Source organism: Eretmochelys imbricata, chromosome 1, assembly GCF_965152235.1.
Source record: "Eretmochelys imbricata isolate rEreImb1 chromosome 1, rEreImb1.hap1, whole genome shotgun sequence".
Lineage (NCBI taxonomy): Eukaryota > Metazoa > Chordata > Testudines > Cheloniidae > Eretmochelys > Eretmochelys imbricata.
Genome location: NC_135572.1, coordinates 336,500,203 through 336,513,839, shown reverse-complemented (window position 1 = coordinate 336,513,839; position 13,637 = coordinate 336,500,203). Strand labels below are relative to the sequence as shown.

At 41.3% G+C, this 13,637-nt stretch overlaps 1 protein-coding gene across 3 annotated transcripts in view; it reads right to left on the bottom strand.

The window, feature by feature from the left end:
* PHTF2 (putative homeodomain transcription factor 2) overlaps nucleotides 1–13,637 on the bottom strand; it is a 182,311-nt gene that overhangs the window by 42,455 nt on the left and 126,219 nt on the right. For all 3 annotated transcript variants that reach the window (XM_077836097.1, XM_077836106.1, XM_077836116.1), the window contains one exon: nucleotides 4,962–5,180. In XM_077836097.1, coding sequence (XP_077692223.1) covers nucleotides 4,962–5,180 — 219 coding nt within the window. The remainder of the gene's footprint in view (nucleotides 1–4,961; nucleotides 5,181–13,637) is intronic.

The following is a 13,637-nucleotide window of genomic DNA, read 5'->3' as shown; positions in this document are numbered from 1 at the left end:
AGCATGTCACCGTTTGCGGGGAGCCGCCTGAGGTGAGTGCCGCTCAGATCCGGCACCCCAAAACCCCTCCTGCACCAACCCCTTGCCCTGAACCCCTTCCCGCACCCCAACTCCCTCCTAGAGCCCCCTCCCAAAATGCCAGTTTATAGAGCTTTCCAATTGGTAAAGTGCCAGCTAACACAGTTTTTACTGTATATTGGTGAGGCATGATTTCCCTTTACAAAAGCTGTGTTGACTCTTCCCCAACATATTGTGTTTATGTAGGCGTCCGATAATTCTATTCGGTACTATAGGTTTTACCAAGTTTGCCCAGTACTAAAGTTCAGCTCAACCAGGATCTCTGCTGAAGCCTTCTTTTTATTTATTTATTTTTTTAAATCAGTGTTACATTTTCTACCTTCCAGTCATCCGGTGCAGAGGCTGATTTCAGTGATAGGTTACATACTACAGTCAGTAGTTCTGCAATTTCATATTTGAGTTCCTTCAGAACTATTGGGTGGATATCATCTGGTCCTTAAGTGTCATCCGGCACTTAATTTGTCAATTTATTCTAAAAAATCTTCAACTGATACATCAATTTGGGACAATACTTCAGATTTTTCACCCAAAAAGAATAGCTCCAATGTGGATATCTCCCCCACATCCTCTGCAGTGAAGACCAATGCAAAGAACTTATTTAGCTTCTCTGCAACGGCCTTGTCTTCCCTGAAGGTTTCTTTAACACCTTTGTCATATAGAGGCCCCACTGCCTAAGTGGCAGGCTTCTGATGTACTTGCAAAAACTAACAGTAATTTTTTTATCCTTAGCAAGTTGCTTCTCCAATTCTTTTTGGGTCTGCATTACATTTTTACGAGTTACTTACCAGAGTTTGTTCTCCTTCCTATTTTCCTCATTAGGATTTGAATTCCAAATTTTAAAGGAAGCCATTTTGCCTCTAATGGTCCCCATTACTCTGCTATTAAACCATGGTGGCATTCTTTTCATTCTACTGTCTTTTTTTATTTGGGATATACATTTAATCTGAGCCTTTATGATGATGTTTTTAAATAGTCTCTGTGCTGCTTGCAGGACTTTTACCCTTGTGACTACTCTTTTTAATTTCCATAAGTGAAGTTAAATGTTATTGAAGTGGTGTTTTGTTGTTGTTTTTAATATTTTCCCTTCCTACAAGCATGTTAAATTTAATTACATTATGGTCACTATTACTGAGCTGTTCAGCTATAATTATTTCTTGGACTAAATAAAGAATTGCTTCTGCCTTTGTGAGTTCCAGGACTCGCTTCTACAGGAAGCAGTCATTTACGATGTCTAGAAATTTTCTCTGCATCATGCCCTAAGATGACATTTACCCATGCAATATGTATATAGTTGAAATCACCCATTATGATTTCATTTTTTGGTTTTGTATGTTTGAAGGTTGAGATGTCATTAATATATTTATGCTATCTGGAGCTTTTTAGAAGTTTAAGGCTTTGTCTATGTTATATCTACACTTGGAGTGATTTACCGGTGTACGAATACTGGCAAATGCTCCTATTGGGAATGCAGCTATGCTTGCAAAACAGTCTATATTTGGGGCTTTTGTTGGCACAGCTATGCTTTACCTCTGAAAATGCCTTACCCCAAAATACAACTTGGGAAGGCTACAGAGTAACAAAATGTCTGGAAGTGCTGGTGATCTTGGAGAACCTGGTTCTTTCAGAACAACGCCCGCAAAGACACTGACATTGGTGTACTTTAAGGCCCTATCTATACTGGCAGTGGTATGCAGGGTGTGTTAAGGTACATGCTGTAGTAAAGCAGGCTGTGTCCACACTGCAGCATGTAGCTACACACAGCAATGGCAGCATGTAGCTACACACAGCTGTGGCAGGGAGGAGGCAGAGGGAAGTTGCCAGAGACTTTCCCTGTTGCTACCCACTGTGACAGGAAAAAACTCTGGCAGCTCTCTGCAGCGGGGAAAAGCTCCAGCAGCAGGACGAGAGACAATGGACCATGGAAAGGCTCTAGCAGCAGGATGTTAGACTGCTAAAAATATCAGTGTAGACAAGGGAAGCACTGTTTGGGTGTGTAAAGAGCTGTGTAGGATATATACTCTGAAGTTGTGGTGTGCCTTTACACATGTAAGTACTGCCTCATTGTCTTCACTGCTATATACACACACCTGTGCTAGGGGTGTGTGCTGCATATGTACGTTACACACCATCATAAGCGTAGACATAGGCTAAACCAGGTATCTCAAACTCAAATCACCACGAGGGCCACCTGAGGACTAGTACATTGGCTCGAGGGCTGCATCACTGAAAACTTTTCATACAACGATACAAAAGTATAGTCAAAAATGAAAAAAAGGAAGAGTAATATAGTATGCTATTAAAAGTCAATGTATTAACTTTTTAAAAACTGTAATGTGAAGAGGAGTTTTAACAAAATATAAACACCTGTAACTATTCCTTATGTGGTCAGTAACACTGATGACAATCTACACTAACAGTCTATCAACATAGCTGTAATGGCATGAACTTTTTAAAGTAACTATTCATGCAAAATATGTTGCCACTTTTAACAAACATTCTTCCCAACTACTCACAAACAATCAATCATACATGCTGAACTTCATGCCTCAGGCTGCTCATCTAGTCCATGAGGCCCTGCCCCACTTCTTACCATCCCTTCCCTACCCCCATTCCAACCCCTTCCCCAAAGTCCCCACCCCAACTCCGCCCCTCCCTGCCCCTATTCCAACCCCTTCTACAAATCCCCGCCCCAGCCCCTCCTCTTCTCCGCCTCCTTCCCCAAGCGCACCACATCCCTGCTACTCTCCCCCTTCCTGGAAATGGAAAGTCCTAAGCGGCGCCAAACAGGTGTTTGGTGGCGGGAAGCACTGGGAGGCAGGCGGAGAAGCGGAGACGCGGTGCGCTCAGGGAGGGAAAGAAGGGGGGTGGGGGGAACGGAGCTTGGCTGCCAATGGAGTCAGCGCCTATGGAGGGCTGCAGGAAATAACTTCACGGGCCGCCGCGTGTTTGAGACCCCTGGCCTAAACCAAGGAACAGCTGGGCTGGCAAAGACTGGTAACAATAAGACCAAGTTGAAGCTGAGGAATGACCCCGAATGTGAATATGAATATGAAGAGCCAGGGGTTCTCACAAGAAATTTTTTGGTGGCCTCAGAGTGTGGCCACCAACTCTTGCTGGTGGCCGCTCTGACAATTTTTCCTAAAATACTTTATTAACTTTAGAACAATAAATATGCACATATACATGTCTAAATCATAATTTACGTAGGTTTTTATTGCACTCAATAATAAAAATAATGTACAGTTGTCTCTATTCTTTAGTGGACCAAAACACAATATAAACAAATAATTTGCTTTGCATGGTCTTGTCTTTTTGTTGTTTCTTTTGCCCCCCCGCACCTCCCTTTTTTTTTTTAAAAAAAGACTGGCTAGCTCATAAGTCTGTTTCTATGAAAAGTGTATGTTTGTTAATACTGCTTTGCCTCCCCAATGACAACCCAGGAGCCTGTGGCTGCACAAAAAGCTCCTGGTGGCTGCATGCGGCCACAGTGGTTGCATTTGAGAAACACTGGCCTATAAAAACACTTGAACAATGGCGTAATACTCCCTCTAATTGAAGAAATTTAAAAAGAATACTGAAAGAGTATAGCTTACTAGTTTGCCTTGTAATAAAATTACAGCTAATTTTTTAACTGTTTAAAGCTAGATCTTTTCACAGAATGGCTTTCCTACTATTCATTTGGATTGCTACTCACTCACTGGTCAAATCTTCAGTGTTACTAAACAGAAAGTGAACTACATTACTAAAATGACCTTTAAATCTGGTTAGTTGCAGGGACAGAGTGGAGTGAAATTTAAAAAAAAAAGATAAAGGATTTTCTTTTCATGGAGTAAAAACCACTGGGAGCACTCTTTCTTTTTTTTAAATCAACAAATGAACATTTTCTGTGCAAAAACAAACATCTGCAGAAAAGTAAAGACAGCACATCTGGTATAATACCATTCTATTGTAAGTTTACTTATTTTATTCTTGATCTGAAATTTAAGCAAAGTGTAACTATAAATAGAACAAAAGATAGTAAATAGTAAAACTAAAAGCTAAACTGCAATCTCCATTTTTGTTAAAATGCAAATTGCAAAATTTTGTTAAAATGCAAAATTTGTTAATATGCAAATTAAAATATTCAGTTTATATTGGAAAGTTATTTTTTCATTTTTTTTTTAAGTTCTAACAATACAGCTACTGTATTTGTTTAAAAATAACTGTTTAGGAAGTATACACAAATCATAAGAACCAAAATTACAATATTAATCATTAGAAAACAGAATATATATTTTAGAGAAACTGATGAATTTTAAACACTTAATGCCCATATTCTCTAAATATGCATGTGAATGTATACAAATATTCATTTACAGTCCCATAAACTATGTAAACTAAGAATGTCTCTAAAAAAGTCCTGTTTGATCTGTGTCTAATTCAAAGATTAGTTTCCTAAATCTGCACTGCAGTAATGAAGTATAATAGCTCTGCTCATCATGTCATTCATGAATTGTATGACTGTCTTACACTTATCTATTAATAGATATTGCCCTTAAAACAAAAAGTTAACCTAAAATAAAATATGTTAAAGTTATGCTGAGTTAGAAGCAAGTTAAAAGCTGTGGTGCCTTATAGGAGTTGTACTTTTGGTGCTTCATGACCCCCATATTCCCTCTATGGACTAGGCTCCCTAGCTGGACTACATCTCCCATGATAAAATTTTCCATGTTTTAAAGGATTTAAATCAGAACTTTGCTACTAATTCAGCATTTAATTTCTGTTATTTTCATTTAAAGTAAGTTTCTCTCCCCAGTTCTAACTCCTGAACACTTCATAAAGCTGTTAGGACTGCAGGTTGCAAGTACTCCATTAGATAATAAAAATAATTACAGGACACCAACCTGATGAAATGGGTCATCTCTATATTCCTTTTTCACACAAGGATTAACTTGAGGGTTTTCTACATCTGTCTCACTGGTACAGGAAGACCGGCACTCTGCACAGTGCAACAGATCTTCCCATAGCACATCTTCTGTTTCCGATTCAGGCCTTGTGCTCTCAGAATCCTGTCTGGAACTTGAACAGCGTGAACTGCAACTAGTACCTGATTTAGGGGTATCCTGCAATTAAGATATACACTGGCATTAATTCAGTTTACATACTCTACCCTGTTTATTTAAAATGCCAATTACTAAAGTCAACTATAATAAATCCACTCATTTTAATTTTCCAGTTTCACTGGAAATATAACAACAGTACAGGTTTCAGAGCAGCAGCCATGTTAGTCTGTATCCATAAAAAGAACAGGACTAACAAATTTATTTGAGCATAAGCTTTCGTGAGCTACAGCCCACTTCATCGGATGCATAGAATGGAACATATAGTAAGAAGATATATATACACACACACACACATACATACAAAGAACATGAAAAGGTGGAGTAAGAGGCTAATTAATTAAGATGAGCTATTATCAACAGGAGAAAAAAAAGTTTTGTAGTGATAATCAAGATGGCCCATTTAGACAGTTGACAAGAAGGTGTGAGGATACTTAACGTAGGGAAGTAGATTCAATATGTATAATGACCCAGCCACTCCCAGTCTCTATTCAAACCCAAGTTAATGGTATCTAGTTTGCATATTAATTCAAGCTCAGCAGTTTCTTGTTTGAGTCTGGTTTTGAAGCTTTTCTGTTGCAAAATTGCCACCTTTAAATCTGTTACTGAGTGGCCCAAGAGGCTGAAGTGCTCTCCTACTGGTTTTTGAATGTTATGATTCTTGATGCCAGATTTGTATCCATTTATTCTTTTGTGTAGAGACTGTCCGGTTTGGCCAATGTACGTGGCAGAGGGGCATTGCTTGCACATGATGGCATATATCACATTGGTAGATGTGCAGGTGAACGAGCCCCTGATGGCATGGCTAATATGATTAGGTTCTATGATGGTATCACTTGAATAAATATGTGGACCGAGTTGGCATCGGGCTTTGTTGCAAGGATAGGTTCCTGGGTTAGTGTTTTTGTTGTGTGGTGTGTGGTTGCTGGAGAGTATTTGCTTCAGGTTGGGGGGCTGTCTGTAAGCGAGGACTGGTCTATCTCCCAAGATCTGTGAGAGTGAGGGATCGTTTTTCAGGACAGGTTGTAGAGCTTTGATGATGCGCTGGAGAGGTTTTAGTTGGGGGCTGAAGGTGACCGTTAGTGGCGTTGTGTTATTTTCTTTTTTGGGCCTGTCCTATAGTAGGTGACTTCTGGGTACTCTTCTGGCTCTGTCAATCTGTTTTTTCACTTCAGCAGGTAGGTATTGTAGTTTTAAGAATGCTTGATAGAGATCTTGTAGGTGTTTGTCTCTGTCTGAGGGATTGGACCAAATGCGGTTGTATCTTAGAGCTTGGCTGTAGACAATGGACTGTCTGGTATGTCCTGGATGGAAGCTGTAGGTAAGTATAGTGGTCCGTAGGTTTCCAGTATAGGGTCGTGTTTATGTGACCATCGCTTATTAGCACAGTAGCCTCCAGGAAATGGACCGGTTGTGTGGACTGGTCTAGGCTGAGGTTGATGGTGGGATGGAAATTGTTGAAATCATGGTGCAATTCATAGATATTAAGGTCAGAAGGGACCATTATGATCATCTAGTCCAGCCTCAAGGGCTTCTTTTCCATGCGTCCAGACGATGAAGATGTCATCAATGTAGCGCAAGTAGAGTAGGAGTGTTAGGGGACGAGAGCTAAGGAAGCGTTGTTCTAAGTCAGCCATAAAACAGTACAAGTATTATTAAGAACTGAAGTTACTCAGTTCCAATTTCACTGTTGTCTTTGTAGGCTACATTACACACTACAGTTTAAATATTCCAGTCTACCTCTTCCACATAAGTATTCTAAATGTGAAAGAGAAAATATTTTGAGTTAATCACTTGAGTTAACTGTGATTAGTTGACAGCTATAATTCCAGCTGATTCTTTCAAATGTCCTTTACCACCACAGGCTGGATTTATAGGAGCAGTGATTCTTCAAGTAGATGCAGCCATGTATTCCACTAACTGGAAATTGAGGCTTGAGTTATGTACATAAAATTAACATAGAAATATGACTGAGAATCAAGAAACCTTCATTCATACCAATATTTTAACAGAAAAAAGAAAAAATTTAGATGGACTTTTTTTTGTCAGCATTTGCTGATTTATCAAAATCAAAACATTTCAGGGTACCATGTCAATTTTGATGAAATTTCCCCTGAAACCAGGGGTTGTAGATGAAGGCCGCACATTGAGTGGATGTTTTCAGAGAACTATCCACAATGACTCCAAGATCTCCTTCTTGAGTGGTAACAGCTAATTTAGATCCCATCATTTGATACATATAATTGGGATTATGTTTTCCAATGCAGATTACTTTGCATTTATCAATATTGAATTTCATCTGCTATTTTGTTCCCCAGTCCCTATTCTTGAGAGATCCTTTTGTAGCTCTTTGCAGTCTGCCTGGGACTTAACTATCTCAAATAGTTTTGTATCATCTGTGCGTTTTGTCACTGCACTGTTTACCCCTTTTTCCGGATCATTTATGAATATGTTGAATATGACTGGTCCCAGTACAGACCCTTGGGGGACACCACTATTCACCTCTCTCCAGTCTGAAAACTGACCATTTATTCCTATCCTTTGTTTCCTATCTTTTAACAAAGTTACCAATCCATGAGAAGATCTTCCCTCTTATCCCATGACAGCTTACTTTGCTTAAGAGCCTTTGGTAAGGGACCTTGTCAAATCTTTCTGAAAATCTAAGTACACTATATCCATTGGATCCCCCTTGTCCACATGCTTGTTGACCCCTCAAAGAATTCTATTAGAATGGTGAGGCATGATTTCCCTTTACAAAAAACATGTTGACTATTCCCCAACAAATTATGTTCATCTACATGTCAGATAATTTTGTTCTTTACTATAGTTTCAACCAGTTAGCCTGACTTCAGTACCGGGCAAACGGGCCTGTAATTCCCAGGATCACCTCTGGAGCCCTTTTTAAAAATTGGCATCACATTAGCTATCCTCCAGTCATTTGGTACAGAAATTGATTTAAATGATAGGTTACAGACTACAGTTAGTAGTTCTGGCAATTTCACATCTGAGTTCCTTCAGAGCTCTTGGGTCAATACCATCTGGTCCTGGTGACTTATTACTGTTTAGTGAATCAATTTGTTCCAAAACCTCCTCAATGAAACCTCAAGCTGGGACAGTTCCTCAGATTTGTCACCTAAAGAAATTAAACTTGCTACCATGGTATTGAAGAAGACTGATCTTCTCTGAATTGGAGAACGAAATGTTAATAATGCTGCCAGATGCACTTTCAATAAACTGAACACAAGCCCCAATGACTGAAGGTGCAGCAGGTAGTCCAAAATGTCCTGGATAGAAGCCAGTGTTGGTTGGATTCCACAGGCTAATGACCACACTGAAAATCACTTCCATTTCACTGAACAGGCCATCCTGGTGGATGGTTTTCCACTGTTAAGGAGGACTTGTTGAACAGTCAAACACTGCTCTCCTTCCTCATTTACTTACAGTAGAACCCCATTTATCTGAGCCTCTGTTATCCGGCTCTCCGTGTTAACTGAACTATAAATAGTTATATTTAATTGAGGCCAACAGCAGCGGAGCTTGGGTGGTCTGCTCTGGGTGGCTAGTAGTTTGGTTAACACAGAGAGCCAGATAATGGAGAGCTGGATAAACGGGATTCTACTGTATATCAATAAAACACTGTGTTCAACTGATAGCTATATATATTGTGGCTATGAAAACTGAAGTTCAGTGTTCCATTTTAATTGCATTAAAAAAGCAGATATTTATTTATTTTTAAATCAGCAAATTTTGGATTTTTATCACGGAAAACTAGAATCCCTGCTTCTGAGTGAGTAGGTTGGGACAGGGAAGAAGCAGTACGGAAAGTTGAATACACAGTGAAAGAAGGTCAGAGAGCTGGCATTATTTCAGCCACACTGGGGTAATGAGAATAAGCTTGGTCCAATCCAGCTTGAGTTTAAGGATGAGCTGAGGGATGATTGGCACTGAGGGAAAGACGTACAAGAGAGCTGACCACCAGCTTGGACTGACGCCCCCCTTGAAAACAGAACAGACGACATTTCCTGTTGTCCCTTGGAATGCCTTGGCAAACATGCTCTAGATGAATCCACCATTACAAGGACCCCAGAACCACCAGAGGAACACAAACCAGTCTGTCTAGAGGATGAAAAGTAGAATGGTAGATCATCCTGAACTACATCTGAAAGGAGCAAAGGCACAGCCTTGGAAACCGGACCACCTGCATGTGGATAAGAGGATATGTAGTCCAAGAGCCTCAGTCATGTCCAAACTGTCATGGAAGGCTGAGACAGAAAACTAAGGCAAAGAGGGTGAATTATCTGAAAATGGTCTGTTGGCAGAAATGCTTTTGACATCAAGGAATCTAATATAGCCTTAATAAACTTGATTTTTTGAGTGGGAGTCAAAGTTGACTTTCCAGTGTTTAGGATGAGACACAGATGGTCAAGCAAGCATAACGTGACACTGATGTGAGCAAGAACTTCATCTCTGGATTGGCCCCTCAGTCAAGTGTCATCCAGATATGGGAAGATGTAAATTTCCTTCTTCTTAATATTTGTTGTAACAATGACTATGCATCTGGTAAAAAACAGGGGGACAAAAGAGTTGAACAGAAACACTGTGTACTGAAAGAGGCATTCCATCAAGGTGAACTGAAGGAGCTTTCTAAACCACTGCATGAAAGTAGGCATCCTGAAGGTTTAGAGCAGCAAGCCAGTTGTTCTGAGACACTGAGGGAGAATAGTCTATAGAGTGACCATTTGGAACCTCATGTACCCAATATATTTGTTGAGGCTGCAAAGGTAGAGGATGGCTCTTACTCCTTCCTTGGATTTCGGTATTAGGAAGTACCAGGAATAGAAGCTGTGATCCTGGTGTTCTGATGGAACCTCCTCCTTCACTCCCAAAGCCAGCAGAGCGCAGACCTGCTTGAAGAGCAGTATCTCATGAGTGGGGTCCTTGAAGAGAGGCAGGGAGGGAGGTTGTGGAGAGGAATTAGATGGCATAACCCAGTCTGATGGTGCTTAGCACCTAGCTGTCAGTGATAATCGAGCCCCAAGCATTGTGAAAGCAGGCCAGCCTGTCCCCAAAAGCAGCGAGATGAGGAGAGAGGAGCAACGATTGGAACAGTGGTCTGGACAAAGAAGTCTGCTGCTGCTGTTGAATGCCGTAGTGATGCTTCCCCACCACTGGTGTATACACCCCTAAAGACTGCAGCGTAGCCCTCTACCAGCTCATCAGCTTTGCCTAAAAACAGCATTTGGCTGCCAAAGGGCAAATTCTTAATGGCTTGTAGGACATTGCAGAATTCAGGCATTGCTCCAGTCAGGCATTGCTCCTCCTCATCGTGACCATGGAGGCCACCACCCTGGCATAGGTGTCTGCAACATTCAGCACAGATTGCAAGGATGTCTTAGTCACCAAGCAGCCTTCAGTGACAAATACCCAAAATTCCTCTCACGAGGCTTTGGGCAGCTAGTCTGCGAATTTTGATATAGCGGTCCAGTCAACAAAACTGTACATGGACAGCAAGGCTTGCTGGTTAGCAATTCGCATCTGTAATGAAGAGGAGGTGTCCTGCCCAGGAGGTCCACTCATTTAGAATCCCTATCCTTGGGCATGGACCTAAACCTGCCCTGCCGAGGTCTATCATTCACCACAGTTGGAACTAGGAAATTTGGGGCCAAATGGGAGTAAAACCCCTCAAATCCTGGCACGGGAATGAAATAGCTCTTTTCCATCACTTAGCTGCAGGCAACACTGAAGCCAATGTGATCCAGAGGGCCTTAGCCGGTTAAGAAGCGCATAATTGATACGGAGAGCGTCTGTCCCAGGTCAGATGGCTGCAAGACATCCACTAATTTATGGGTGTTCTCTTAGAAGAGCTCCACTTGGATACTGAGGGAAGCAGTTACACTGCAAAAGGTCTTAGTACACTTAAAATCCTTCAGTACGGAAGAGCAGCACAGAATTATCCAGAGATGAAGGAGAGGCCCTTCACTGAGCCAAAGCAGGATCCTGTTCCAGGGCTGACTACTCTGGAGGCTTCACAAGGAGGACTGCCAGTGCCTGGGCCTGAGGCGGATCGATGGTCACCACTGCAGACCTGGCCAGTGATCTCGCCTTCAAGCGAGATGAAGAGCAGGATCTCTGCAACCGAGGAGCATCTCAACGATTCCATGGAAGTTACTGGCATGGATAAGGCATTGATGGCCAGTAGACATGGGGCCAAGGGCCTCAATCCCAATCACAAGATGAGCGTCAATCCTGCTACCCATTTCTTCAGAGAAGCGCCTTCCCTGGAACATGAAGCAGCAGCACTCTCAGAATCAGAGGGTGATCTTCAACCAGATGCCTGCTTCTGTATGGAGGCCCTCAACATGGCCTATTCAAGCATGTGCTGTTTCAGGCAAAGGTCCCGAGCCACTTGAGTCCATTTTTTGAACAATCTGCAGATCGCACAATGCTCTTTAACATGGGCCTTGCCAAGATAGAGCGGTGGGAATCATTGTTGGAGATCACTGTCCCACATGAAGGACAATGTTTAAACCCAGTGAGGGAATCACCAAGGAAAACAAACTAATATGACGAATATTAATCTAACAGTAGGGCCACGTTTACACTATAAACTTACACTGGTATAACTACGTTGCTCAGAGCTGTGAAAAATCCACATCCCTGAGCGATGCAGTTATACCAACCTAACCTCTGGTGTAGACAGCACCGTCAACAGGAGGCCTTCTCCCATTGACATAGCTACCACCTCTTGCGGAGGTGGATTGACTACGCTGACAGGAAACACTCTCCCAATGGCATAGTAGTGTCTTCACTGAAGCAGCACAGCAGCACCAACACAGTTGCACTTCTACAGCATTTTAAGTGTAGACCTGTCCTCAGGGTACTACTAAGTATCAAAAACAAGGGAAAAACTAAACTAGTTGATAGGTTGTGAGGTTAAGACCACACTGAGCTCTGACTGCAGCCACAGGTGGTAAGAAGGAACTGAGAGGTGTCCAGGCAGTGCTGCCTCATGTAGCATGGGGAGGGGCAATGGCCATGAGGCATGAGCATCACCCCTCTACAGGCGCAGCTAGGCAAACTTCTCCAGATCCAGTTAGTGGAATACATGGCTGCATCTACTTGAAGAACCACTGCTCCTATAAATCCAGCCTGTGGTGGTAAAGGACATTTGAAAGAATCAGCTGGAATTATAGCTGTCAACTAATCACAGTTACCTCAAGTGATTAACTCAAAACAAATTAACTTGATTAACAAAAATTACCGGGATTAATCGCAGTTTGAATAGCACTGTTCAACACTAGAATACAAAGTGTACAGTGCTCACTTTAAATCATTTTTATTACAAATATTTGTACTGTAAAAATGATAAAAAAATAGTATTTTTGAATTCACCTAGACAAGTACTGTAGTGCAAGCTCTTTATCGTGAAAGTGCAATTTACGAACGTAGACTTTTTTTAATCTAACTGCATTCAAAAACAAAACAACGTAAAACTTTAGAGCCTACAAGTCCACTCAGTCCTACTTTTTGTTCTGTCAATCGCTAAGACAAACAAGTTTGTTTACATTTACATAATGCTACCTGCTTCTTATTTACAATGTTACCTGAAAGTGAAAACAGGAGCTCCCACAGCACTTCTGTAGCTGGCATTGCAAGTTATTTACAGGCCAGATATGCTAAACATTAGTATGTCCCTTAGGACACCATTCTAGAGGACGTGCTTCCATGCTGATGGTGCTCGTTAAAAAAATGTGTTTATTAAATTTGTAACTGAATTCCTTGGTGGAGAATTCCATGGTTTTACCCCCATTCTGCCATATACTTCGTGTTATGGCAATCTCGGATGATGACCCAGCATATGTTGTTCGATTTAAGAACACTTTAATTGCAGATTTGACAAAATGCAAAGAAGGTACCAATATAAGATTTCTAGAGATAGCTACAGCACTCAGCCCAACATTTAAGAATCTGAAGTGCTTCCCAAAATCTGAGAGGGACAAGGTGTGAAACATGGTGTCAGAAATTTTAAAAGAGCAACACTACAATTTGATACTACAGAACCCAAGCCACCGAAAAAGAAAATCAACTTTCTGTTGGTGGCATCTGACTCAGATGAGGAATATGAACATGTGTCAGTCCATACTGCTTTGGACAATTGAGCAGAACCCATCATCAGCATGGAAGCATGTCCTCTGGAACAGTGATCGAAGCATGAAGGGGCATACATGTTTAACATATCTGGCATGTAAATAACTTGCAATGCCAGCTACAACAGTGCCATGCAAACACCTGATCTCCCTTTCAGGTGACATTGTAGATAAGAAGCAGACAGCATTACCTCCTGTAAATGTAAACAAACTTGTTTGTCATAGCAATTGGCTGAACAAGAAGTAGGACTTAGTGGACGTCCAGGCTCTAAAGTTTTACATTGTTTTATTTTTGAGTGCAGTTATGTAAAAA